Below are 25,946 nucleotides of genomic sequence, written 5' to 3'. Positions count from 1 at the left end.
ACATCCTCTCCAACACTTGTTGTTTACTGTCTTGTTGATTTTTGTCATTCTAACTGGTGTAAGGTGATATCTCAATGTGGTTTTGATTTGAATCTCCCTGATGGTTAGTGATGATGAAAAGTTTTTCATGTCTAGTAGCCACTTGTATACGTTCTTTGTGAAATGTCTGTTCATGTCTTCTCCCCATTTTTTGACGTGATTATCTGTTTTGTGTGTGTTGAGTTTGAGGAGTTCTTTATAGATCTTTTATATCAGCCTTTTGTCTGTAGTGTCATTTGTGAATATCTTCTCCCATTCCGTGGGTTGCCTCTTCATTTTTTGGACTATTTCCTTTGCTGTGAAGAAGCTTTTTATCTTGATGAAGTCCCAAAGTTCACTTTTGCTTTTGTTTCCTTTGTCATTGGAGACATGTCTTGAAAGAAGTTGCTGTGGCTGATGTCAAAGAGGTTACTGCCTATGTTGTCCTCTAGGATTTTGATAGATTCCTGCCTCACGTTGAGGTCTTTTATCCATTTTGAATTTATCTTTGTGCATGGTATAAGAGAAAGAAACAGATAAGTCAAACAATAATCACATCCAAGAATGGGCAGAAGACATGAACAGACACTTCTCCAATGAAGACATACAAATGGCTAACAAACCCATGAAAAAATGTTCACCATCATTAGCCATCAGGGAGATTCAAATCAAAACCACATTGAGATAGCACCTTACACCAGTTAGAATAACAAAAATTAAGACAGTAAACAAGTGTTGGAGAGGATGTAGGGAAAGGGGAACCCTCATATACTGTTGGTAGGAATGCAAGTTGGTGCAGCTACTTTAGAAAACAGTGTAGAGATTTCTTAAGAAATTAAAAATAGAACTACCCTATGACCTGAAATTGCACTGCTAGATATTTACCCCAGATGTAGTGAAAAGAAGGGCCATCTCTACCCCCACCATTCATAGAAGCAATGGTCACAGTTGCCAAACTGTGGAAAGAGATGCCCTTCAACAAACGAATGGATAAAGAAGATATGGTCCATATATACAATGGAATATTATGCCTCCATCAGAAACGATGAATACCCAACTTTTGTATCAACATGGATGGGACTGGAAGAGATTATGCTGAGTGAAATAAGTCAATCAGAGAGAGTCAATTATCATATGGTTTCACTTATGTGTGGAGCTTAACAAATAGCATGGAGGACACGGGGAGATAGAGAGGAGAAGGGAGTTGGGGGAAATTGGAAGGGGAGGTGAACCATGAGAGACCATGGACTCTGAAAAACAATCTGAGGGTTTTGAAGGGGCGGGGAGTGGGAGGTCAGGGTACCAGGTGGTGGGTATTATAGAGGGCACGGATTGCATGGAGGAAACCGTGGTGCAAAAATAATGAATGGTGGGTGTGGTGCAAAAATAATGAATACTGTTATGCTGAAAATAAAAAATAAATTTAAATTTTTTTCTATAAGAAAAAACACTTCTAAAGTGAATTTTGGAATATAGTGTCTTTTGCAATTTTGGAATATAGTGTCTTCTAAAACACAAACTGAAAATCAAGGAGGAACTGACAAATCACCCTGATGTGTCCACCCTGAGAAATTATAATCTCTCTCCAGGCCTCCTCCTTCTTTTTTTTCTTTTTTCTTTTTTTCTTTCTTTTTTATTGATTTGGACCATCTTGGCTTTGGTGGAATATCTGTAGTAGCTTTTGACTATTTCACATTATTTCTAAGGTGCATTTTGCTTGGGGCATGGTTGACATTTTGGACTCTGTTCATTTCCTCAAACATCCCTCAACAGAATGACTAGGAGGAGGAACTCCCAACAAAGGAAAGAACCAGAGACAATGTCCTCTGACATAGATTTAATGGAAATGGATTTAAGCAAGATGTCAGAGATAGACTTCAGATTAGCAATCATGAAGTCAATAGCTAAGCTTGAAAAAAGCATTAGTGATGATATAGAATCTCTAAGTGGAGAAATGAGATCTAATCAGGATGAATTTAGAAATGCTATGAATGAGATGTCCTCTAAACTGGATACGCTAACAGCTACAGTAAATGAGGCAGAAGAACAAATTAAAGATCTAGAAGATGAGTTGACAGAAAAGAAGGAAGCTGAGGAATATAGGAATAGGCACTAGTAGCCCATGGAAATAGACTTAGAGAGATCAATGACACCACAAAAAGTCCCAATGTCAGAATTACTGGGATCCCTGAGGGGGTAGAGAGAGAGAGATCAAGAAGTATAATTAAGTAAATCGTAGTTGAGAACTCCCCTGATCTCCAAACAAGCATTCGTGTCTAAGAAGCAGAGAGGACTCCTCCAAAGCCAACAGTAATAGAACAACACCCTGACATATAACAGTGAAGCTTGCAACTCTTAGAGAAAGAGAAGCTATCCTGAAAGCAGCTAGGGGGAGGAGATTTCTTACTCTCAGAGAGAGGAACAACAGAATAATGTCAGACCTTACTACAGAGACCTGGCAAGCCAGAAAGGGCTGACAAATTATTCAGAGTATTAAATGAGAGGAAAATGCATCCAAGGATACTTTATCCAGCAAAGCTGTCATTTGGAATGGACGGAGACAAGGAGTTTCTGAGACCAACAGAAACTGAAAAAATATGTGACCACCAAGGCAGCCCTGCAAGAAATATTAATGGGGGTTCTATGAAAAAAAGAAAGACCCCAAGAATAATATAGACTAGAAATTTACAGAGACAATCTATAGAAACAGGGGCTTTAAAGGCAATAGGATGTCACTAAATTGATATCTTTCAATAGTTACTCTAAAAGTAAATGAGCCAAATGCTCCCACCAAGAGACACAGAGTTTCAAATTCGATGAAAAAACAGGAACCATCCATATCCTGAATTCAAGAGACTCATCTTGAACCTAAAGACACCTCCAGACTGAAAGTGATGGGATGGAGAACCATTAATCATGCCAGGAGACTTCAAAAACAAAACAAACCAAAACTGGTGTAGTAATTCTCATATCAGATGAATTATATTTTAAACCAAATAGTGAATGGTGACTAACATAACACAATAAGGGGGGAAAAGGGCAAAAAATAAAATAAAATAAACCAAATAGTGTAGTAAGAGATGTAGAGGGACACTATATCATACTTAAAGAGGCTATCCGACAAGAAAATCTAACAACTGTAAATATCTATGCCCCCAACATGGAAGCAGCCAACTACATAAGCCAATTGTCAACCAAAACAATGAATAATATTGATAATAATACATTAATAGTAGGAGACATCAACACTCCACTCACAGCAATAGACAAATCATCTAAGCAGAAGATCAACAAAGAGACAAGAGTTTTGAAGGACACATTGGACCAGATGGACGTTGTAGATATATACAGAGCATTCCACAAAACAACAGAACACTTATTCTTCTCGAATACACACAGATCTTTCTCCAAAACATATCACATACTGGCTGATGAATCTTGTTGCAACAGTACCAAAAGGTGGGGGTTATTTCCTATAAATTTTCAGACTACAATGCTTTGAAACTGGAACTCAACCACAAGGAAAAATTTGGAAGTTATGCAAACACTTGGAGGTTAAAAATCATCCCGCTAAAGAATAAATGGGTCAACCAGGAAATTAAATATGAATTTAAACAATTCATGCAAACCAGTGAAAATGAAAACACAATAATTCAGAACCTATGGGATACTCGAAAGGTTGTCCTTAGAGGGAAGCACATAGCCATCCATGCCACTCTCAAAAAAAAAAAAAAGAAAAAGAAAAAGAAAATTCCCAAATGCACAAGCTAACCTTAAGGATCTGGATAAAGAACAGCAAATAAAGGCTAAACCAAGCAGGAGAAGAGAAATTAATAAAGATTAAAGCAGAAATCAATGAAATAGAAACTAGAAGAACAGTAGAAGAGATAAACGAAACTAAAAGCTGGTTTGTTGAAAGAATTACTAAGATTGATAAAACTAGCTAGATTTATCAAAAAGAAAAGAGAAAGGAACCAAATAAATAAAATCATGAATGAAAGGGGAGAAATCATGAATAATACCAAAAAAATAGAGACAATTATTAGAACTTATTACCAGCAGCTATATGCCAACAAACTAGGCAATCTGGGAAAAAATGGATGCATTCCTGCAAACTTATAAACTACCAAGACTGAAACAGGAAAGGTAGAACATCTGAACATACCAGTAACCAGCAAGGAAGTTGAGACAGTAATCAAAAACCTCCTCAAACCAAGAGTCCAGAGCCAGATGTCTTCCCAGGAGAATTCCACCAAACATTTAAAGAAGAAATCATACCTATTCTATTGACATTATGTTCCAAAAAATAGGTATGGAAGGAAAACTTCCAAACTTATTCTATGAGGCCAGCATTAATTTGATTCCCAAACAAGGCAAAGGCCCCATCAAAAAGGAGAAACACGGACCAATATCCCTGATGAACATGGACACCAAAATACTCACCAAGGTCCTAGTCAATAGGGTCCAACAGTATATTAAAAGGATTATTCACCACAACCATGTGAGATTTATCCCTGGGATGCAAAGGCAGTTCAACATTTGCAAGTCAATCAACATAATAGACCAAATTAATAAAAACAAGAACCATAGGATTCTCTCAACTGACACAGAAAAATCATTTGACAAAATACAGCATTCTTTCTTGATTAAAACTCTTCAAAGTGTAGGGATAGAGGAAATACACTTTACTATCATAAAAGTCATCCATGATAACCCCACAGTGAATATCATTCTCAATGGGGGAAAAAATGAGAGCATTTCTCTTAAGGTCAGGAACATGACAGGGATGCCCATTCTCACCACTATTGTTCAACATAGTACTAGAAGTCCTAGTCTAAGCAATCAGACAACAAAAAGAAATAAAAACAGTCAAATTGGCAAAGAAGAAGTCAAACTCTCTCTCTGCAGATGACATGATACTTTCTGTGGAAAACCCAAAAAACTCCACTAGAGCTCACACAATAATTCAGCAGTGTGGCAGGATACAAAATCAATGCACAGAAATCAGTGCATTTCTATACACTAAACATGCAACTGAAGAAAGAGAAATTTAAGAATCAATCCCATTTACAATAACAACCTCAAGATACCTAGGAATAAACCTAACCAAAGATGTAAAGGATCTGTACTCTAGAAACTACAGAACACTTGTGAAAGTATTTGAGGAAGACACAAAGAGATGGAAAAAGATTTCATTCTCATGGATTAGAAGAATAAACATTGTGAAAATTTCTATGCTGTCCACAGCAATCTATGCTTTTAATGCAATCACTATCAAAATACATTTGCCGAATTTTCACAGAGTTGGAACAAACAATCCTAAAATTTGTATGGAACCAGAAAAGACCCTGAATTGCCAGGGAATTGTTGAAAAAGAAAGCTAAATTTGGGGGCATCATGACGCTTGACTTCAAGCTATATAATAGTGCTGTGATCATCAAGATAGCATGGTACTGTCACAAAAACAGACACATAGATTAAAGGAACAGAATAGAGTCTCCAGAAATGGTCCCTCAAGTCTATGGTCAACTAATCTTCAATAAATCTGGAAAGAATATCCAATGGAAAAAAGTCTCTTGAATAAATGGTTCTGAGAAAATTCGACAGCTATGTACAGAAGAATGAAACTTGACCATTCCCTTGCATCATACACACAAAGAGAAAACTCAAAATGGATGAAAGATCTCAATGTGGGATGAATCCGTCAAAATCCTAGAGAAGAACATAGGCAGTAATCTCTTCAACACTGACCACAGCAACTTCTTTCAGACATGTCTCTAAAGGCAAGGGAAGTGAATGCGAAAATGAACTTTTGGGACTTCATCAAGATAAAAAGCTCTTGCACAGCAAAGGAAATGGTCAACAAAACTAAGAGGGAACCCACAAAAGGGAGCAGATATTGCGAATTAAGATAGGGCTGGTATCCAAGATCTATAAGGAATTTCTCAAACTCAACACCCAAAACCCGAATAATCCAGTCAAGAAATGGGCAAAAGACTGAAGATACACTTCTCCAAAGACATACAAATGACTAGCAGATGCATGAAAAAATGTTTAACATCACTAGACATCAGGGAAATTCAAACCAAAACCACAATGAGATATAAGTTTACACCAGTTAGAATGGCAATTAACAAGACAGGAAACAACAAGTGTTGAGGAAGATGTGGAGCAAGGGGAACCTTATTACACTGTGGGTGGGAATTTAAGCTGGTATAGTCACTCTGGAAAACAGTATGAAGTTTCCTCAAGACATTGAAAATAGAACTACCCTACAACCCACCAACTGCACTACTAGGTATTTACCCCACATACAGAGATGTAGTGTAAAGAAGGGGAACATGCATCCCAATGTTCATGGCAACAATGTCCACAATAGCCCAACTATGGAAGGAACTGACAGGCTTTTCAATTGAGGAATAGATAAAGAAGATGTGGCACATATATACCATGGAATATTACTCAGCCATCAGAAAGGACGAATACCCTCCATTTGCATCAACATGGATGGAACCGGAGGAGATTAAGTTACATGAAATAAGTCAAGCAGAGAAAGACAATTATCATATGGTTTCACTCATATGTGGAACATAAGTAATAGTGTAGAGGCCCACAGGGGAAGGAAGAGAAAACTGAGTGGGAAGAAATAAGAAAGGAGAAAAAACTATGAGCAACTCTGGACTCTGGGAAATAAACTGAGGCTTACAGAAGGGAGGGGTGAGGAGAGGGGATAGCCCAGTGATGTGTATTAATGAGGGCATGTGTTGTGATGAGCACTGGGTATTATACGCGACTAAAGAATCACTGAACGTTACATTAAAAACTTTGATATACTATATTGCTTAATTGAACATAATAAAAAATATTTAATTATAAAAATAAAAACATTTTTTCCAATTTAAAAAAAACCTCTTGGTATTAGGATGTTCCAGCTGATCTTCCAGGGGAGGCATTTGTTGTACTGGTTCTCAGGTGTCTGCCTCCTCAGAATTGCACCGTCCTTGTTAGGAGGCTGGGTTCAGTGTGAATGCCTCTAGATTGTTCTATGTGGCTTTTGTTCCCTGAAAGATTTCTGCACTTTTAGAGGATAAATATCAAAATGGCAGTCTCTCAATCTCCAGCCCCAGATCTTAAATACTGCACCCCCCATTCTTCAATAAGTCCTCACAGAAAACCAGTCAGTCACTCTTGTCTCCCTGGTTTCCATTTGTATTCACCCAGGCTGTGACCAAGCATCTTTACCTTGGGCTCCTAACCCCATTTTGAGTCTCCAGACTTTAGAGTCTCCAGTGGTATGCACTGCACCACTCCTCGCAGGGGTTAGAGAAAGGTCTTGCCACAGTTCTGCCTCTTGCTGGGCCCTTGCTTGGAGAGTGGTTGCCTGACCAGACCAAGCTTCATTGTTTATGGCAACACAAAGTTGAAAGCCCATTTCTGGCCTCTCTGTTTGCAGCTGGCTTCCCTGTTCCAGTGTTTGGAAACTCTGCAACCCTCAGGTACCCCTTTTCTTTTTGTGACGCCAGGGATCCTGAGACTATGCTATTCCACTTAGGATTCTGCCTGCTTTGCCACCTGAGTGCCTTTCAGACCAGAACACCCATCACTGAAGCAGATGTCTAGAAGTTTTGATTTTGCACTCCACTGCTATATCACTTTGCAGTAGCCAGCTTATGGAGGTTCCCTCCCCCTACCCCCATGGTTTAATCTTCAGATACATGGCCTAGGATTCTTTGCAAAAATAGTTGCTTTTCTATTCAGAGAATTTCAGCAATTCTTTTCTTAGAGCTCCAGTTGAGTTCATAGATGTTCATAAAGATTTTATAGGTATCTAGCTGAATTCCAGGGGCCAGACAAAACCAGGGTCCACTACTCCTCTGCCATCTTCTTCTAAAATCTGTTATGCCTCTGTACACCTATAATGAAGCAGCAGATAAAGAAACCAAGGAATCGATCCCATTTTCAATTGCACCAGAAACAATAAGATACCTAGGAACATATATAACTGAAGAAGCAAAAAGTCTACACTCTGAAAACAATAGAACACTTATGAAAGAAATTGAAGAGGACACAAATAAATGGAACAAATTCTGTGCTAATGGTTTTGAACAACAAACACTGTTAAAATGTCTATACTAACCAAAGCAATCTATGCTATTCAATCCCTATCAAAATACTATCAGCAGTTTTCACAGAGCTAGAACAAATGATCCTATAATTTGTATGGAACCAGAAAATACCCCAAATAGCCAAAGAATTGTGAAAAAGAAAAACAAAACTGGAGGCATCACTATTCTGGGTTTCAAACTATGTTACAAAGCTGTAGCCATCAAGATATTAAGGTACAGGAGCACCTGGGTGACTTAGTCTGTTAAGTGTATGCCTTCAGTTTAAGTCATGATGCCAAAGTCCTGAGTTCAAGCCCTGCATCAGGCACCATGCCTAGTGAGGAGCTTGTTCCACCTTCTCCGTCTGCAGTTCCCCTTGCTTGTATTCTCTCTCTGTCAAATAAAGAAGTAAAATCTAAAAACAAAAAGACAGTATGGTACTGAAACAAAAACAGCCACATAGATCAATGGAACAGAACAGAAAACCCATGAATGAACTCTCAAATCTATGGTCAACTAATCTTCAATAAATCAGGAAAGAACATCCAAAGGGAAAAAGACAGTCTCTTCAACAATGGTGTTGGGGAAACTGGGGAGCAACATGCTAAAGGATGAAATTGGACCCCTTGCTTACATCATAAAACAAAAATAAACTCAAAAGGGATGAAAGACCTACATGTGATATAGGAATCTTTCAAAATCCTAGAGGAGAACACAAGCTAAAACCCCTCTGACCTCAACCTTGAAACTTTTTTTTAAAGATTTTATTTATTTATTTGACAGACAGAGATCAGAAGTAGGCAGAGAGGCAGGCAGAGAGAGAGGAGTAAGCAGGCCCCCTGCTGAGCAGAAAGCCCGATGTGGGGCTTGATCCCAGGACTCTGGGATCATGACCTGAGCCAAAGGCAGAGGTTTTAACCCACTGAGCCACCCAGGTGCCCCAACCTTGCAACTTTTTATTAGACATATAACCTGAAGCAAAGTAAACAAAAGCAAAAGTGAATTATTGAAACTTCACCAAGATAAAAAGCCTCTGAAGAGCAAAGGAAACCATCAACAAAACTGAAAGGTAACCAATGGAATGGGAGTAGATATTTGCATATTTTGTATCTGATAAAGGGTTAGCATCCAAAGCCTATAAAAGACTTATCAAATCAACAACAATAACAAAAATAATAATCTAGTTAAGAAATGGGCAGAAGACCTAAATAGACACTTTCCCCAAGAACATACGAATGACTAACAGGCACATGAAAAGATGGTCAACATAACTTATCATCAAGGAAATGCAATTCAAAACCACAATGATATACCTCCTCACACTTGCCAGAATGGCTAAAATTGACAACACAAGAAACAAGAGGTGTTGGAAAAGATGTGAAAAAAGGGGAATCTTCTTGCACAGTTGTTGGAAATGCAAACAGGTGCGGTCATTCTGGAGAACTCTACAGAGTTTCCCTAAAAAGTTAAAAATAAAACTGCCTTAAAATCCGATAATTGCAATACTAGGTATTTACCCAAAGGATACAAAAGTACTGATGTTTGTAGAAGCATTATCAACAATAGCCAAATTATGGAAAGAGTCCAAATGTCTATTGAATGTCCATTGAATGATGGATGAATAGAGAAGATGTGATATATATATAATGGAATATTACTCAGGCATCTAAAAATGGAATCTTAACATTTGCAATGACGTGGAGGGAAATAGAGGGTATTATGTTAAGTGAAATAAGTCAGTCAGAGAAAGACAAATAGCATATGATTTCACTCATGTGGAATTTAAGAAACAAAACATGAACAGAGGGGAAGGGAAGGAAAAATGAAATAAGATGAAATCAGAGATGGAAATGAACTATAAGACTCCTAACTATAGGGAAAAAACAGGATTGTTGGAGGGAGATGGGGGGTTAGAGTACTGAAATAGATTACATTGAGTGAAATAAGTCAAGCAGAGAGTGTCAATCAACTATGGTTTCGCTTATTTGTGGAGCATAAGGAATAACATGGAGGACATGGGGAGCTGGAGAGAAGGGAGTTGGGAAATTGGAGGGAGGGATCAGCCATGAGAAACTGTGGACACTGAGAAAAAAACTTGAGGGTTTTGGAGGGGAGGGAGGTGGGAAGTTGGGTGAGCCTAGTGGGGGGTATTATGGAGCACTGGGTGTGGTGCATAAACAATGAATTCGGGAATTCATTGAAAAGAAATTTAAAAAAAAGAAAAAAATGGATCTTTATTTCCATTTTCCTGATCCTTATAAAATGGATATAAACAAATATTTCTCCTGGAAAGATATGCTAATATAAAATAAGTACATGAAAAGACCAAATATCATTAATTCTCTTCATATTATATGTCCATAACAGAGAGCAATCAACTACAGACAGAAATCGATTAGTGGTTGCCTGGGGTTGTTGAGGAGGCGATCTGACAGGTAGCAGAGGAGAAGAGAAGCAAGAAAGAAAGGGGGGAAGGAAGTAGAAAGAAGGAAGGAAGGAAAGAAGGGAAGAAAGAAGAATAAGAAGAAGGAGGAGGAGGAGGTGGAGGAGGAAGGAGAAGAAAGGAAAGAAAGAAAGGAAGGTAGAAAGAAAGGAAGGAAAGAAGGAAGGAAAAAGAGGAGGGAGGGAGGGAGGGAGAGAGAACAGAAGGAAGGAAGGAAGGAAGGAAGAGTTGAAGGGGAGGGGATTGAAGGGAAAGAGAGAAAAGAGATTTCCTACAATAGATTTAAAGTCTCTTTGGGGTGTGTGTGTGTGTGTGTGTGTGTGTGTGTGTGTGTGTGTGTGTGTTTGCTTATTTATTTTTTGCAAGCAAGATGGTGGAGAAGTAGGGGACTGTATTTCAACCAGCCCCTTGAATTGAGCTGGATATCTACCAGACAATTCTGAACAACCCCTGAACATTTTGAGATGTAAGAATATTATCCAGATCTATACCAACAGACTATCTCTGGAAGCTGGTTTCACGGTATGACACAGGGAGATACAAGTCTGTGTAAGCCATGTTATGGGGAAGTTGAAATAACACAGGAGCACAAGTGTCCCTCACTGGGGCCCAGGCACAGGCTCACAGAGCAGTAGTGGCATGGAAAGGACTTAGGGCAGCCCCTCAGACTGAAACCTGGAGCTGTAGGGGCATGCAAATGAACTGGGGGAGGATTTGGTGGTTTTAGAAGCATAAAGGACAAAGATGTGTCTGGACATGGAAGCAAGGACTGGGAGTGCATCTGTGTGGCATATAACCCAGGATGCTGAGGTTTTTAGCAGCATAGACAAAAACAAAGTCAGTATGGCTTAGAGCGCTCTCTGGAGAACAGAATACAATCTCTCTGTTCTGAGACAGAAGTTTGAATACAGTCAATTCTGTGTTGTATGTGCTTTGTAGAGACAGAGAAAGCCACCAGGAAAAGCCACCAGAAAGCAAGCCCCCCAAAACTGATTTTTCCTGACCAACCCTCCTCCAACAAGGAACATGGGAACTCTGCCCAAACAGCATTGCCTGAGTAACAGCACAGCAGGCGCCTCCTCCAAATAACAAGCCAGAAGAACAAGAGGCCGACAACCCTAAGGTCTCTATAAAACAGGTGGATCTTGCTTGGGTTGTGGTCAACAGTTTGGTCTCTGTACATTCCCTCAACCACTCCTCACCAGAATGCCTAGGAGGAGAAACCCCCAACACAGGAAAAATTCAGACTGTGATATCTGCCACAGAACTAAAGGATATGGCTATAAGCACGGTATCAGAAATAGAATCCAAGGTGGCTATCCAGAAATAGAATTCAGGGTAACCAGAAGATGGTTGGAGAAAACAATTAGTGGCAACATAGATTCTCTAAGGGCAGAAGTGAGAGCTGATCTAGCAGAACCTTAAAATGTTATTAGTGAGACCCAATCTAATCTAGACACTTGAACAGCTAGGGCAAATGAGGTAGAAAAAGGAATTAGTGATCTAAAAGACAAACTGATAGAAAAGGAGTAGGAGGAGGGCAGGAACAAGCAGATTAGAAGCTATGACAACAGAATTAGAGAAATAAATTATGCCATGAAACATTCCAATGTCAGAATTATTGAGATCCCCGAGGGGCTGGAGAGAGAGAGAGGACTAGATGATACAGTTGAGCAAATCCTAGCTGAGAACTTCCCTAGTCTGGAGAATGAAACAAGCATTCACATCCTAGAGGCAGAGAGAATATCAGTCCCCAAGATCGAGGAAAGCAGACCAACCTCCAGGCATGTAATAGTGAAACTCACGAATCTTAAAACCAGGAAAACCATCTTAAGGGTAGCTAGGGGGAAGAGATTGTTGGGCATAGGAGGAGGAACATCGGAATAATGTCAGCCCAGTCCACAGAGACCTGGAAAGCCAGAAAGGCAAGACTCACTCAGGGTCCTAAATGAGAAGAACATGCAACCAAGAATACTTGATCCAGCAAGGCTGTCATTTAGAATGATGGAGAGATAAAGAGCTTCCAAGACTGGCAAAAACTGAAAGAATATGTGGCCATTAACCTAGCCCTGCAAGAAATATTCAGGAGGGTTCTATAAAAGCATAAAGACCCCAAGAGTGATACAGAACAGAGATATATGGAGACAATCTGTAGAAACAAGGACTTCACATAACATGATGACAATAAAATCATACCTTTCATAATCAATGTGAAAAGCCTAATTGATCCCATGAAATGGCACAGGGTTGAAGATTGGATGAAAAGACATGACCCATCCATATGCTGTCTACAAAAGACACATTTTGAACCTAAAGATACATCCAGACTGAAAGTGAAAGGACGGAGAACCATCTTTCATGTCAATGGACTGCAAAAAGAAATCTGGGGTAGTGATTTTCAGATCAGACAAATAAGATTTTAAGCTAAAGACTGTAGTCAGAGATACACAAGGACACAACATCATGCTTAAAGGATCTATCCAACAAGAGGATCTAACAATTGTAAATATCTATGCTCCCAATATGGGAGCAGCCAACTACATAAGCCAACAGTTAACCAAAATAAAGAGGCATATTGATAAGAATATGTTAATTGTAGAGCATCTTAACACACCATTCTCAGCAATAGACAAATCAACCAAGCAGAGAACCAAAAACAAACAAACAAACAACAACAACAAAAAACCAATAGCTTTGAATGACACATTGGACCAGATGGACCTCATAGATATATGCAGAACATTCCACCCTAAAACAACAGAATACTCATTCTTCTCTAGCTCACATGGAACTTTCTCCAGAATAGACCACATACTGGGTCACAGATCAGGGCTCAACCAGTACCAAAAGATAGAAATTATTCCCTGCATATTCTCAGACCACAATGCTTTGAAACTGGAATTCAATCACAAGAAAAAGTTTGTAAGAAATTCAAACACTTGGAAGCTAAAAACTATTCTGCTCAAGAATGTTTGGATCACCCAGGAAACCAAAGAAGAACTTAAACAAATCCTGGAAACCAATGAGAATGAAAACACTTCATTCCAAAACCTATGGAATAGGGCAAAGGCAGTCCTAAGGGGGAAATACATAGCCATCCAAGCTGAAAGAAAGAAAGAAAAAAAAGAAAGAAAGAAAGAAAGAAAGACAGACAGACAAAAGAGAAAAAGAAAAATCCTGAATATACAAACTGTCTTTACACCTGAAAGAATGGGAGAATCAACAACAAATTAAACCTAACCCATGCACAAGAAGGGAAATAATTAAGATTAGAGCAGAGATCAATCAGTTAGAAACCAAATATACAGTAGAACACATCAAGGGAACTAGAAGGTGGATCCTTAAAAGAATTAATAGGTGATAAACCACTGACCAGACTAATCCAAAAGAAAAGAGAAAGGACCCAGAATAATAAAATCATGATTGAAAGGGGGGATCGCGACTAACACTAAGGAAATAGAAACAATAATCAGAAATTATTATCAACACCTATATGACAATAACTTAATCAACCTAGAAGAAATGGATGCATTCCTGGAAACCTATAAACTCCCAAGACTGAAACAGGAAGACTTGACAACCTGAATAGACCAATATCTAGCAAGGAGATTGAAGAAGTGATCAAAAACCTCCCAAAAAACAAGAGGCCAGGACCTGATGGATTCCCTGAGGAAGCCTGCCAAACATCAAAGGGAGAAATAAAACCTATTCTTCTGAAGTTGTTTCAAAAAATAGAAACAGAAGGAAAACTTCCAAACTCTTTCTATGAAGCCAGTCTTACCTTGATCCCAAACCAGGCAAAAACCCCCATCAAAAAGGATAATTCCAGAACAATATCCCTGACCAATATGTATGCCAAGATTCTCAACAAGATCCTAGGTAATAGGGTTCTACTCTACATTAAAAAAATTATCCACCACAACCAAATTTATCCCTGGGAGGCAAGGGTATTTCAACATTTTCAAATCAATCTATGTGATAGAACAAATCAATAAGAGGAAAGAACAACAACATGGTCCTCTCAATTGATGCAGAAAAAGCATTTGACAAAACATAGCATCCTTTCCTGATTAAAAATTTTCAGAGTATGGGGATAGAGGGAACATTCCGCGACTTCATAAAATCCATCTATGAAAAACCCACAGAGAACATCATTCTTAATAAGGCAAACCTGAGAGCCTTTCCATTGAGATCTGGAACACAAGGATGCCCACTATTGCCACTATAGTTCAACATAGTGCTTCTAGCAACAGCAATCAGCAATCAGACAACAAAATGAAATAAAAGGTACTCAAATTGGCAAAGAAGAAGTCTAACTCTCTCTTTTCGCAGATGACATAATAGTTTATGTAGAAAACACAAAAGACTCCACCCCAAAATTACTAGAACTTATACAGCAATTCAGTAATGTTGCAGGATATAAAATCAATGCATAGAAATCAGTTGCTTTCTTATATACTAAGAATGTAATTGTAGAAAGAGAAATTGGAGATTCAATTTTATTTACATAGCACCAAAAACCATAAGATACCTTGGAATAAACCTAGCCAAAGAGGTAAAGGATCTATACTCGAGGAATTACAGAACACTCAATAAAGAAATTGAAGAAGACACAAAAAGATGGAAAAACATTCCATGCTCATGGACTGGAAGAAGAAACATGGTTAAAATGTCTATACTACCCAGAGCAATCTATAATTTCAATGCCATCCTGATCAAAATACCATTGGCATTTTTCAAAGTGCTGGAACAAACAATCCTAAAATTTGTATGGAACAGAAAAGACTCTGAATTGCCAAAAAATGTTAAAATAGAAAAACAAGGATGGGGGCATCATGTTGCCTTATTTCAAGCTATATTACAAAGTTTACCACCAAGACATCATGGTATTGACACAAAAACAGACACATAGACCAATGGAAGAGTATAGAGTCCAGTTATGGACTCTCAACTCTATGGTCAACTAATACTCAACAAAGCAGGAAAAAATATGGAATGGAAAAAATATAGTTGCTTCAATAAATGATGCTTGGAAAATTGGAAAACTATGTACAGAAGAATGAAACTCAACCATTCTCTTACACCATACACAAAGATAAACTCAAAATGGATGAAAGACCTCAATGTGAGACAGGAATCCATCAAAATCCTAGAGGAGAACATAGGCAGTAACCTCATTGACATCAGTCACAGCAACTTCTTTCAAGACACATCTCCAAAGGCAAGGGAAACAAAAGTGAAAATAAATTTTTGGGACTTCATCAAGATGAAAGGCTTCCACACAGCAAAGGAAACAGTTGGCAAAACAAAGAGGCAACCCCAGAATGGGAAAAGATATTTGCAAATGACACTACAGACAAAGGGCTGATTTCCAAGATCGATAAAGAATTTCTCAAACTAAACACACAAAATACAGATAGGTCAAAACTGGGCAGAAGAAATGAACAGACACTTGTCTAATGAACACATGCAAAGGGCTAACAGGCACATGAAAAAATGTTGATCATCATTGGCCAGAAATTCAAATCGAAACCACATTGAGATACCACTTTACATCAGTTAGAATGGCAAAATTGACAAGGCAAGAAACAACAAATGTTGGAGAGGATATGGAGAAAAGGGGACCCTTTTACACTGTTGGTGAGAATGCAAGTTGGTGCAGCCACTTTGGAAAACAGTGTAGAGATTCCTCAAAAAATTAAAGATAGAGCTACCCTGTAACCCTGGAATTGCACTACTGGGTATTTACCCTGAAGATACAGATGTAGTGAAAAGAAGGGCCACATGCACCCCAATGTTTATAGCAGCAATGTCCACAGTAGCCAAACTGTGGAAAGATCTGAGATGCCCTTCAACTGATGAATATAAGGAAGATGTGGTCCATATATATAATGGACTATTTCTCATCCATCAGAAAAGATGAATACCCAACTTTTGCATCAACATGGATGGGGCTGGAGGAGATTATGTTGAGAGAAATAAGCCAAGCGGAGAAAGCCAAGGATCACGTGGTTTCACTTACTTATAGAAAATAAGGAATAACATGGAGGACATTAGGAGAAGGAAAGGAAAAGTGAATTAGGGGAAATCGGAGGGGGAGATGAACCATGAGAGACTGTGGACTCCAACAAACTGAGGGTTTTGGAGGGGGCAGAGAAGGGATGGGTGAATCTGGTGGTGTATTAAGGAAGGCACGTATTACAAGGAGAACTGGGTGTTATATATAAACAATGAATCTTGGAACACTACATCAAAACCTAATGATGTATTGTATGGTTACTAACATAACACAATAAAAATTTTAAAAAAATAAAATAAAATCTTACATTCATTGAGGAGTTCACCTGAGCAGTAGTTTCATCATGTGTTGGAAACTGATATATCTGGATGCCATTGCTAACCAATTCACTCATTATTTTACACTTGAATTTCTGTAAATCATTTTTAGAAATTGTATCTGCTTTGGCAATCAATGGTACAATGTTCACCTGTAAATAAAGAGCCAAACAAAATCTCACCATCAAGGATTTGTTGTTATTCCTGGAGTTTTTACGTCAAAACCTCATAATCTCTCACAGTAAAATTTTTATAACTAGATAATCACTGGCTACTACCATACCTTTGTCACAAAATGGCTGTCCAAAATCATTAGTACTTTTGAATATTAATCTTTTATCAGAATTCAGGTTTAGAAGTTCCAAATTTATTTTCTCAAACTATCTTAAACTTTCCATACATTTAGAGTTATTAAAATGTACATAGTAGAATAAGAGAGTCAAATTAATTCATATTGAATTTGATTTCTTAAACTGAGTGCTCAAAGTCAGGAGTAACTTGCATCAATACTATACATTAATACTATACATTACATTATTACTATAATTAATACTATACAATAATATTAATTTATACTAAGTTAATTCTCTTTCATTTTCATCACCTTCTCCATAAATCCATGTCTTTGTAGATATATTTGTTTGTGGTTTTCAAAGGCCACCTAAAAATAATATACCTTTTTTGTTACCATACCTTGAAGACTGAATGTGTGTGTATGTGTGTGTGTGTGTGTGTGTGTGTGTGTGTGTGTATATATATATATATATATATATATATATATAAATCTTGCTCACAAATATCATTTGATATTTTTAAAAAGGTATTATTTCTATATTGCATATTTGAGGTTGAAATTTTATTCATAAACTATTCTTTGTAGTTCTGCAATATGATCACTCCTGTCTCCATGCAGTTACATTTTAATAATTAAACTTTGTAGAAATTAAAAATACACAAAATTATAAAATATCTGTTTTTATTGTAAAAGTATCTTATCAAATCATAGATATATAATGTCAAGTTCTGTGATATTGTAAGTGTGCATAAAAGTCAGTTCTAGGTATATTGTTTTTATTTTAGATTCTTCAAAGTGCATTTTTAAAAAATCCTTGTACAAATCTAGGGCCTCACTATAACACTGATATTCAAATTTTAGAATCTTAAATAGAACCTTCTACAGTAAAAAGCAGACAACTACTAAGATAGGTTCAAGTTTAACATAAATATTTTGGGTCATATTGCTGAGAAAGCTATCTTCTAATGATAGCAAAACCTTAACACATAACAAGTAGAAATTTCCATGTTAATAATCCCTTAAGTGTTCATATTTGAGGGATGAAAGTCACTTATTGCAAAGAGAATTGAGCAACCTAGAAGAGAAGACAGCAGACACACACACACACACACCATTGCTCACCCTTCTATGTAATGTTCCTGTAAAAAAAAAAAAAAAAGTAATTTTCTATATCTGGAAATTTTTTGATGATAACAGCTACCCATAAAATTAAAAATAAAACTATGTGTTCCTAGTGATTGAATATCCTAATGATCAAGAAATTGAGCCATCTCTTGATTTTAACTAGAAATCTAACTTCTTTCAACAACATGGTGACATATAAGATTAGGTACAGGATAGGTGAGCCTGTTGGTGGGTATTAGGAGGGCACATATTGCATGGAGCACTGGGTGTGGTGCATAAACAATGAATCTTGAAACATTAGAAAAAATAAAATTAAGATGTTTAAAAAAAAGATTAGGTACAAAATTTCTTTCCAGTTTGAACAATACATAGCACAAGTCAGGACTTCTTTGATAAAAATTTTACAACTTTTTCTCTCCTCAACCTAATAAAGTGTAGAAAAAAAACTCATGACATAAAAGTTTCTTTCACATGTATTTATCCTCTACTGGAAAAAATATATACATACATATTAAATCCTGAATCCTCTGTGATAGGACCACTAACCAGGATCATGAAAACTTTATGATTCACACAATCAGGAGTAACAGGTAAATGTTAATGGGATTGTTTTATAGTACTGTAGAATGAAATCAATTTCAAAAATACGGAAAAGCTGCCACAACCTCTATGATTTTAATCATAAAAAAAAACCTGTAAATTTTTATTTTAAAATTTTTTAAATCTTTTTTTAAAATATTTTTATTTATTTACTTGACAGAGAGATCACAAGTAGGCAGAGAGGTAGGCAGAAAGGGGGGGTGGGAGGTTGGGGCACCAGGTGGTGGTTATTATAGAGGGCACGGATTGCATGGAGCACTGGGTGTGGTGAAAAAATAATGAATACTGTTATGCTGAAAATAAATATATTAATAATAAAAAAAGACAGAGAGAGAGAGGGAAGCAGGCTCCCCGCTGAGCAGAGAGCCCGATGTGGGACTTCGACCCAAGCCGAAGGCAGCAGCTTAACCCACTGAGCCACCCAGGTGCCCTATTTTAAAATTTTTTAACTTTATCTTATTTTCCTAATACACACCTAATTAAATGTTTCTGGAAAGCTAAGGTTGAAATTTATCAAATGCTAGTACCTGCTCAATGTATCATCCCTCCCCAGTGCATATGTTGAGGCCCTAACCCCAAGTAACTCAGAAAAGACTCTTTAGAGAGGTGATCAAGTGAAAATAAGGTCATTAGAATAGGCCCCAATCCAATGTGACTGGTGTGTTTATAAGAATAGGAAACAGAGGTTGCCTGGATGGTTCAGTGGGTTAAGCCTCTGCCTTCAGCTCAGGTCATGATCTCAAGGTCCTGGGATTGAGCCCCGCATTGGGCTCTTTGCTCCATGGCGAGCCTGCTCCACCCCCCACCCCCCCCACTGCCTGCCTCTCTGCCTACTTGTGATCTCTGTCAAATAAATAAATAAAAACATTTTTTAAAAAAAGAAAAGAAAAATATATTTTAACATATTAAAATTAACAAGTTCTTCTATGTAAATACCTTCAAGTTATATATTATCACAAAATAATTATCAAATCTTGGTAGGTTGATGGATTTATCTAACACACCTTACTGTCAATGTTCTTCATAGTTAATAGATCAAGGGACTTCAGGGAATGTCCTGTAGGTGAAATGAAGTAAAGACACACATGTATACGGGAATCATGGTAGTCAATGAAGGAACGTTTAATTTTCAATTCTTCTTGAAGATAGGCCTCAAATTGAGCATCTACATAGTCAACTACAGGTTGATAGCTGAAAAAAATTATTTCAACAGATTAAAATGACAGATTAATAACACCTATAGTCTGTCTTTTCACCATTTAATAAATTATTAATATGGGGGAGCTTGGGATGATGGTGGAGTAGGACACTGTGCTCACCCCATCCCATGTTCACAAATAGAAATCATCCACATCCAAGTCAACAAATCAGAGAGAGATCCAAAGACTGGAAAAACAAATTCCACAACTAAATATAGAGAAGCTACATCTGGGGTGCCTGAGTGGCTCAGTAGGTTAAGTCTTCGGTTCAGGTCATGATCCCAGGGTTCTGGAATGGAGCCCCAAAATTGGGTCCCTGCTTTGTAGGAAAACTGCTTATTCCTCTCTCTCTCTCCCTCTGTCCCTCCCTCTGCTTGTCCTCTCTCTCAGAGGAATAAATAAAATCTTAAAAAGAAGAAGGAAGAGGAGGAGGAGGAGGAGTAACAGGAGGAGAAGGGGGGAGGAGAAGGCAGGGAGGAGAAAAAGGAAAAGGAGAGGGAGAGGGAGAAGGGGAAGAATCTGTATCTGAAAGTTTAGGAAGGTCAGAAAGGTGGAGGAAAAGTGCTCACAGAAGGGAGAGAGCTGCATGTGCAGAGAGGGGAAAGAAATAGGTCCTTGCACGAGGGAGCTCACACAAGGAAGACAAATCCCCACGTCTTTTTGGTTTTAAAAACCAGAGGGTTGGGGGGAGGAGTCAAGATGGCAGGCTTGACTGCTACTGAGATGGCATCTCAGTAGCAGGCTGAGATGACATCAGGTAGCAGGAGTTCAGCTAGATCTTTATCAAACCATTCCAAACACCTACAAATCCAACAGGGGATCAAAGAGAAGAGCAACAATTCTAGAAACAGAAAATCAACCACTTTCTGAAAGGTAGGACCTGTCAAGAAGTGAATCTAAAGTGAGAGGAAGATAGTCTGCAGGGGAAGGGGCCAGCTTCTGGCAAGTGGTGAAGTAACAGAGCACAAAATCAGAACTTTTAGAAGTCTGCTCCACTGAGGAACATCACTCCAGAGGCTAAGCGGGGGTGGAGCCCTTGTGGGGACATGGTGGTCTCAGGTCCCGTGGCGTCACAGAAGGATCAGGATCAGGGGTGTCTGAGTGTAGCAGAGCTTGCAGGTATTAGAGGGGGGAAGTCAGATACAAAGATGGAGCAGAGGAGTGAGCTCTCAACTCAGGGTTACCTTAAACTGTGATCCGTGGCACAGTTGGACCACTGCCCTTTGAGCAGGGACCCCACAAATGGCAGATCCAGGAAGATCCCCTGGAAGAGCAATAGGGATCTGCTAGGTTTGGAGACTCCAAATGGGGCTGTGTGCCAGAGACAGAAAAGCTCAGTCACAGGCTGGGTGAGCTCAGAGCACTGCTGGAGACCAGGGAGATGGAAGTGATTGAACGCTTTTCTCCAATGACGCACTGAGGAGGGGACTCTGAGCTCTCGGCTCCTCTGGGCTGGAGACAGGGCAGCCACCATCTTCATTCCCATCCTCCAGAGCTCTACAGAAAGAGTTCAGGGAACAAAAGCTCCCAAGACCCAACCGGAGCAAGTTACTTAGCCCATCCCTTGGCAAGGGCAAGCAATTCTTCCTGGGGAAAGACACTTAAGAATCACTATAGCAGGTCCCTCCTTGAGAAGACCAGCAAGAAATCCAGCCAAGAACAAGATCACTGATCAGAGAAAACAGCAGAATTCCAGAGGAGGGGAAAGCAAATCATGGAACTCATGGCTTTTTCCCCTTGATTCTTTAGTCTTGCAAAGTTAATTAATTTTTTTTCTTATTATAATTTTTTAACCTTTACCCTTTCTTCTTTTAACATTTTTTAATTCGCTAATCTTAACAATAACTTTCTTTAAAAAAATCATTTTGAACCTTTGTTATTATAGTCATATTTTATCCTTCATTGTATCTAACTCTATCTTTTATATACATATAGGGTTTTTTCTTCTAAAAAATTTAGGGATACAATTTCTAATTGATCAAAATATACCCTAAATCTAGCACAGGGTTTGTTCTAGTCTCCAGCCTGAGTAAATTATCTCCACTTTCTTGGTTTTTTCTTTTCCCAACCAACTTATCATATCAAATCTTTTTTTTTTAGAATTTTTTAAAATTTTCATCTTTACAGTCACATTCCATCATTTCCTCATGTTTACACTTATTTTTGTATAAATATAAATAAATAAAAGTGTGTGTGTGTGTGTGTGTGTTTCTTTATTTAAAATTTTGGGAGGTAGTTTCTTCTAAGAGAGCAAAATGCTCCCAAAATCAAGTGGGCAGCTCTGTCCTATTCAGCAGTCTAATATGTATTTTTTCTTTTTTCTTTTTCTTTTTTTTTTATTTTTTAACTTCTTTTTACCCCCTTTCTTCTCCCCACAATTTGGGGTCTCTTCTGATTTGGTTAACACATATTTTTCTGGAGTCTTTGCCACCATTTTAGTATTTTATTCTCTTGTTCATATATTCTTTTTTTTCCTTTAACTTCTTTTAGCAAAGTGTACTTTTTAATAAATTATTAATTTTTTTATTTTTTTAATAAACATATAATGTATTTTTATCCCCAGGGGTACAGGTCTGTGAGTTGCCAGGTTTACACACTTCACAGCACTCACCATAGCCCATACACTCCCCAATGTCCATAACCCCATCCCCACTCCCGTCCCCCCTTCCCCCCACAACCCTCAGTTTGTTTTGTGAGATTAAGAGCCACTTATGGTTTCTCTCCCTCCCGATCCCATCTTGTTTCATTTATTCTTTTCCTATCCCCAAACCCCCCATGTTCCATCTACACTTCCTCATAACAGGGAGATCATATGATAGCTGTCTTTCTCCAGCTGACTTATTTCACTAAGCATAATACCCTCTAGTTCCATCCATGTCATCACAAATGGAAAGATTCCATTTCTTTTGATGGCTGCATAGTATTCTATTGTATATCTATACCACCTCTTCTTTATCCATTCATCTGCTGATGGACAGCTAGGCTTCTTCCATAGTTTGGTTATTGTGGACATTGCTGCTATAAACATTCGGGTGCACATGCCCCTTTGGATCACTTTGTTTGTATCTTTAGGGTAAATACCCAGTACTGTGATTGCTGGGTCATAGGGTAGCTCTATTTTCAACTTTTTAGGGAACCTTCACACTGTTTTCCAAAATAGTACTAGAAGTCCTAGCCTCAGCAATCAGACAATAAAAAGAAATTAAAGGCATCCAAATTGGCAAAGAAGAAATCAAATTATCACTCTTTGCAGATGACATGATACTATCAGTGGAAAACCCAAAAGACTCCATTCCAAAACTGCTAGAACTTGTACAGGAATTCAGTCAAGTGTCAGGATAGAAAATCAATGCACAGAAATCAGTTGCATTTCTATACACCAACAACAAGACAGAAGAAAGAGAAATTAAGGAGTCACTCCTATTTACAATTGCACCCAAAACCATAAGATACCTAGGATTAACCTAACCAAAGAGGCAAAGAATCTATACTCAGAAAACTATAAAGAACTCATGAAAGAAATTGGGGAAAATGCAAAGAAATGGGAAAATGTTCCATGTTCCTGGATTGGAAGAACACATATTGTGAGAATATCTATGCTACCTAAAGCAATCTACACATTTAATGCAATCCCTATCATATATTCTTATCTGGATAAAATGACAAGGCAGAAAAACTCACCACGAATAAAAGAACAAGAAGCAGTACCGAAGACTAGGGACCTAATCAATATGGACGTTGGTAATATGTCAGATCTAGAGTTCAAAATGATGATTCCCAAGGTGCTAGCTGGGCTCAAAAAAGGCATGGAGGATTTTAGAGAAACACTATCTGGAGAAATAAAAGCCATTTCTGGAGAAATAAAAGAATAAAACGTACTGAGCTGAAATCAAAAAAGCTATTAATGAGGTGCAATGAAAAAATGGAGGCTTTTACTGCTAGGATATGAGACAGAAGAGAGAATTAATGATATAAAAGACCAAAGACAGAGAATAAAGAAGCTGAGCAAAAGGGAGACAAAAAACTACTGGACTGTGAGGGGAAAATTTGAAAGATAAGCGATAAGAGAAAATCCTGAAGCAGGTCCAGAAAAGAAGTTTGGAAGAAATATTAGATTGGCAGCAGACTTATCCACAGAGACCTTGCAGACCAGAAAGAACTGGCATATTCAGAACACTAAATGAGAAAAACATGCAGCCAGGTATACTATGTCCAGCTAGGTTATCATTGAAACTAGAAGGAGAGATAAAAAGTTTCCATGACAAGCAAAAACTGAAAGAGTTTGAAAACACCAAACCAGCTCTACAGGAAATATGGAAAGGGGTCCTCTAAGCAGAGAGAGCCTAAAAGTGGTAGATTAGAAAGGAACAGAGACAATATACAGTAATAGTCACCTTACAGGCAATACAATGGCACTAAATTCATATCTTTCAATACTTGCCCTGAATGTAAATGGGCTAAATGCCCCAATCAAAAGGCACAGGGTATCAGAATGGATAAAAAACCAAAACCCATCAATATGCGGTCTACAAGAAACTCATTCTATTTTTTAAAAGATTTTATTTATTTATTTGACACAGGAGAGATCACAAGTAGGCAGAGAGGCAGGCAGAGAGAGAGGGGGAAGCAGGCTCCCTGCGGAGCAGAGAGCCTGATGCGGGGCTCAATCTCAGGACCCTGGGACCATGACCTGAGCTGAAGGCAGAGGCTTTAACCCACTGAGCCACCCAGGTGCCCCAAGTAACTCATTTTAAACTCATTTATACACCTACAGATTTAAAATAAGGGTGTGGAAAACAATTTACCATGTTAATGGACATCAAAAGAAAGCTGAGGTGGCAATCCTTAGATCAATTAGATTTTAAGCCAAAGACTATAGTAAGAGATGATGAAAGACACTATATCATACCTAAGGGGTCTGTCTGACAAAAAGATCTAACAATTTTAAATATCTATGCCCCTAACATGGGAGCAGCCAACCATATAAGCATTATAACAAAATCAAAGAAACACATTGACAATAATACAATTATGGTAGGGGACTTTAACACGCCCCTCACTGAAATGGACAGATCATCCAAGCAAAAGATAAACTAGGACATAAAGGCCTTAAATAACACACTGGACCAGATGGACATCACAGATACATTCAGAACATTCCATCCCAAAGCAACAGAATACACATTCTTTTCTAGTGCCATGGAACATTCTCCAGAATAGATCATATCCTGGGTCACAAACTGGGTCTCAACCAGTACCAAAAGATAGGGATCATTCCCTGCATATTTTCAGACCACAATGCTCTGAAGCTAGAACTCAATCACAAGAAGAAATTTGGAAAGAACCCAAATACATGGAGGCTATAGAGCATCCTACTAAAGAATGAATGGGTCCACCAGGAAATTAAAGAAGAATTGAAAAAATTCATGGAAACAAATGATAATGAAAACACAACTTTCAAAATCTATGGGACACAGCAAAGGCAGTCCTGAGAGGAAAATATATAGCAATACAAGCCTTTCTCAAGAAACAAGAAAGGTCTCAAATACACAACCTAAACCTATACCTAAAGGAGTAGAGAAAGAACAACAAAGAAAGCCTAAACCCAGCAGGAGAAGAGAAATAATAAAGACCAGAGCAGAAATCAATGAAATAGAATCCAAAAAAACAATAGAACAAATCAACGAAACTAGGATCTGATTCTTTGAAAGAATTAATAAGATTGATAAACCCCTGGCCAGGCTTATCAAAAGGAAAAGAGAAAGGACCCAAATAAATAAAATCATGAATGAAAGAGGAGAGATCACAATGAATACTGAAGAAAT

The 25,946-nt window shown here is 38.0% G+C and overlaps 1 protein-coding gene across 4 annotated transcripts in view; it reads right to left on the bottom strand.

The window, feature by feature from the left end:
* The window catches only part of SEPTIN14 (septin 14), a 95,276-nt gene that overhangs the window by 43,443 nt on the left and 25,887 nt on the right, over window positions 1-25,946 (bottom strand). For 2 of the 4 annotated variants that reach the window (XM_082714383.1, XM_082714384.1), the window contains exons 6-7: window positions 19,927-20,113; window positions 16,893-17,054 (exon numbers count right to left, since the gene is read on the bottom strand). The exons of 1 other annotated variant lie outside the window; for it this stretch is intronic. In XM_082714383.1, the coding sequence (XP_082570509.1) occupies window positions 16,893-17,054; window positions 19,927-20,113 (349 nt within the window). The remainder of the gene's footprint in view (window positions 1-16,892; window positions 17,055-19,926; window positions 20,114-25,946) is intronic. One more of the 4 variants, XM_082714385.1, reaches the window with a different exon arrangement.

Source organism: Mustela nivalis (assembly GCF_964662115.1).
Source record: "Mustela nivalis genome assembly, chromosome: 19".
Taxonomy (NCBI): Eukaryota; Metazoa; Chordata; class Mammalia; order Carnivora; family Mustelidae; genus Mustela; species Mustela nivalis.
Note: the sequence above shows the minus strand (reverse complement) of the source record. Positions and strands in the feature narration are given on the sequence as shown.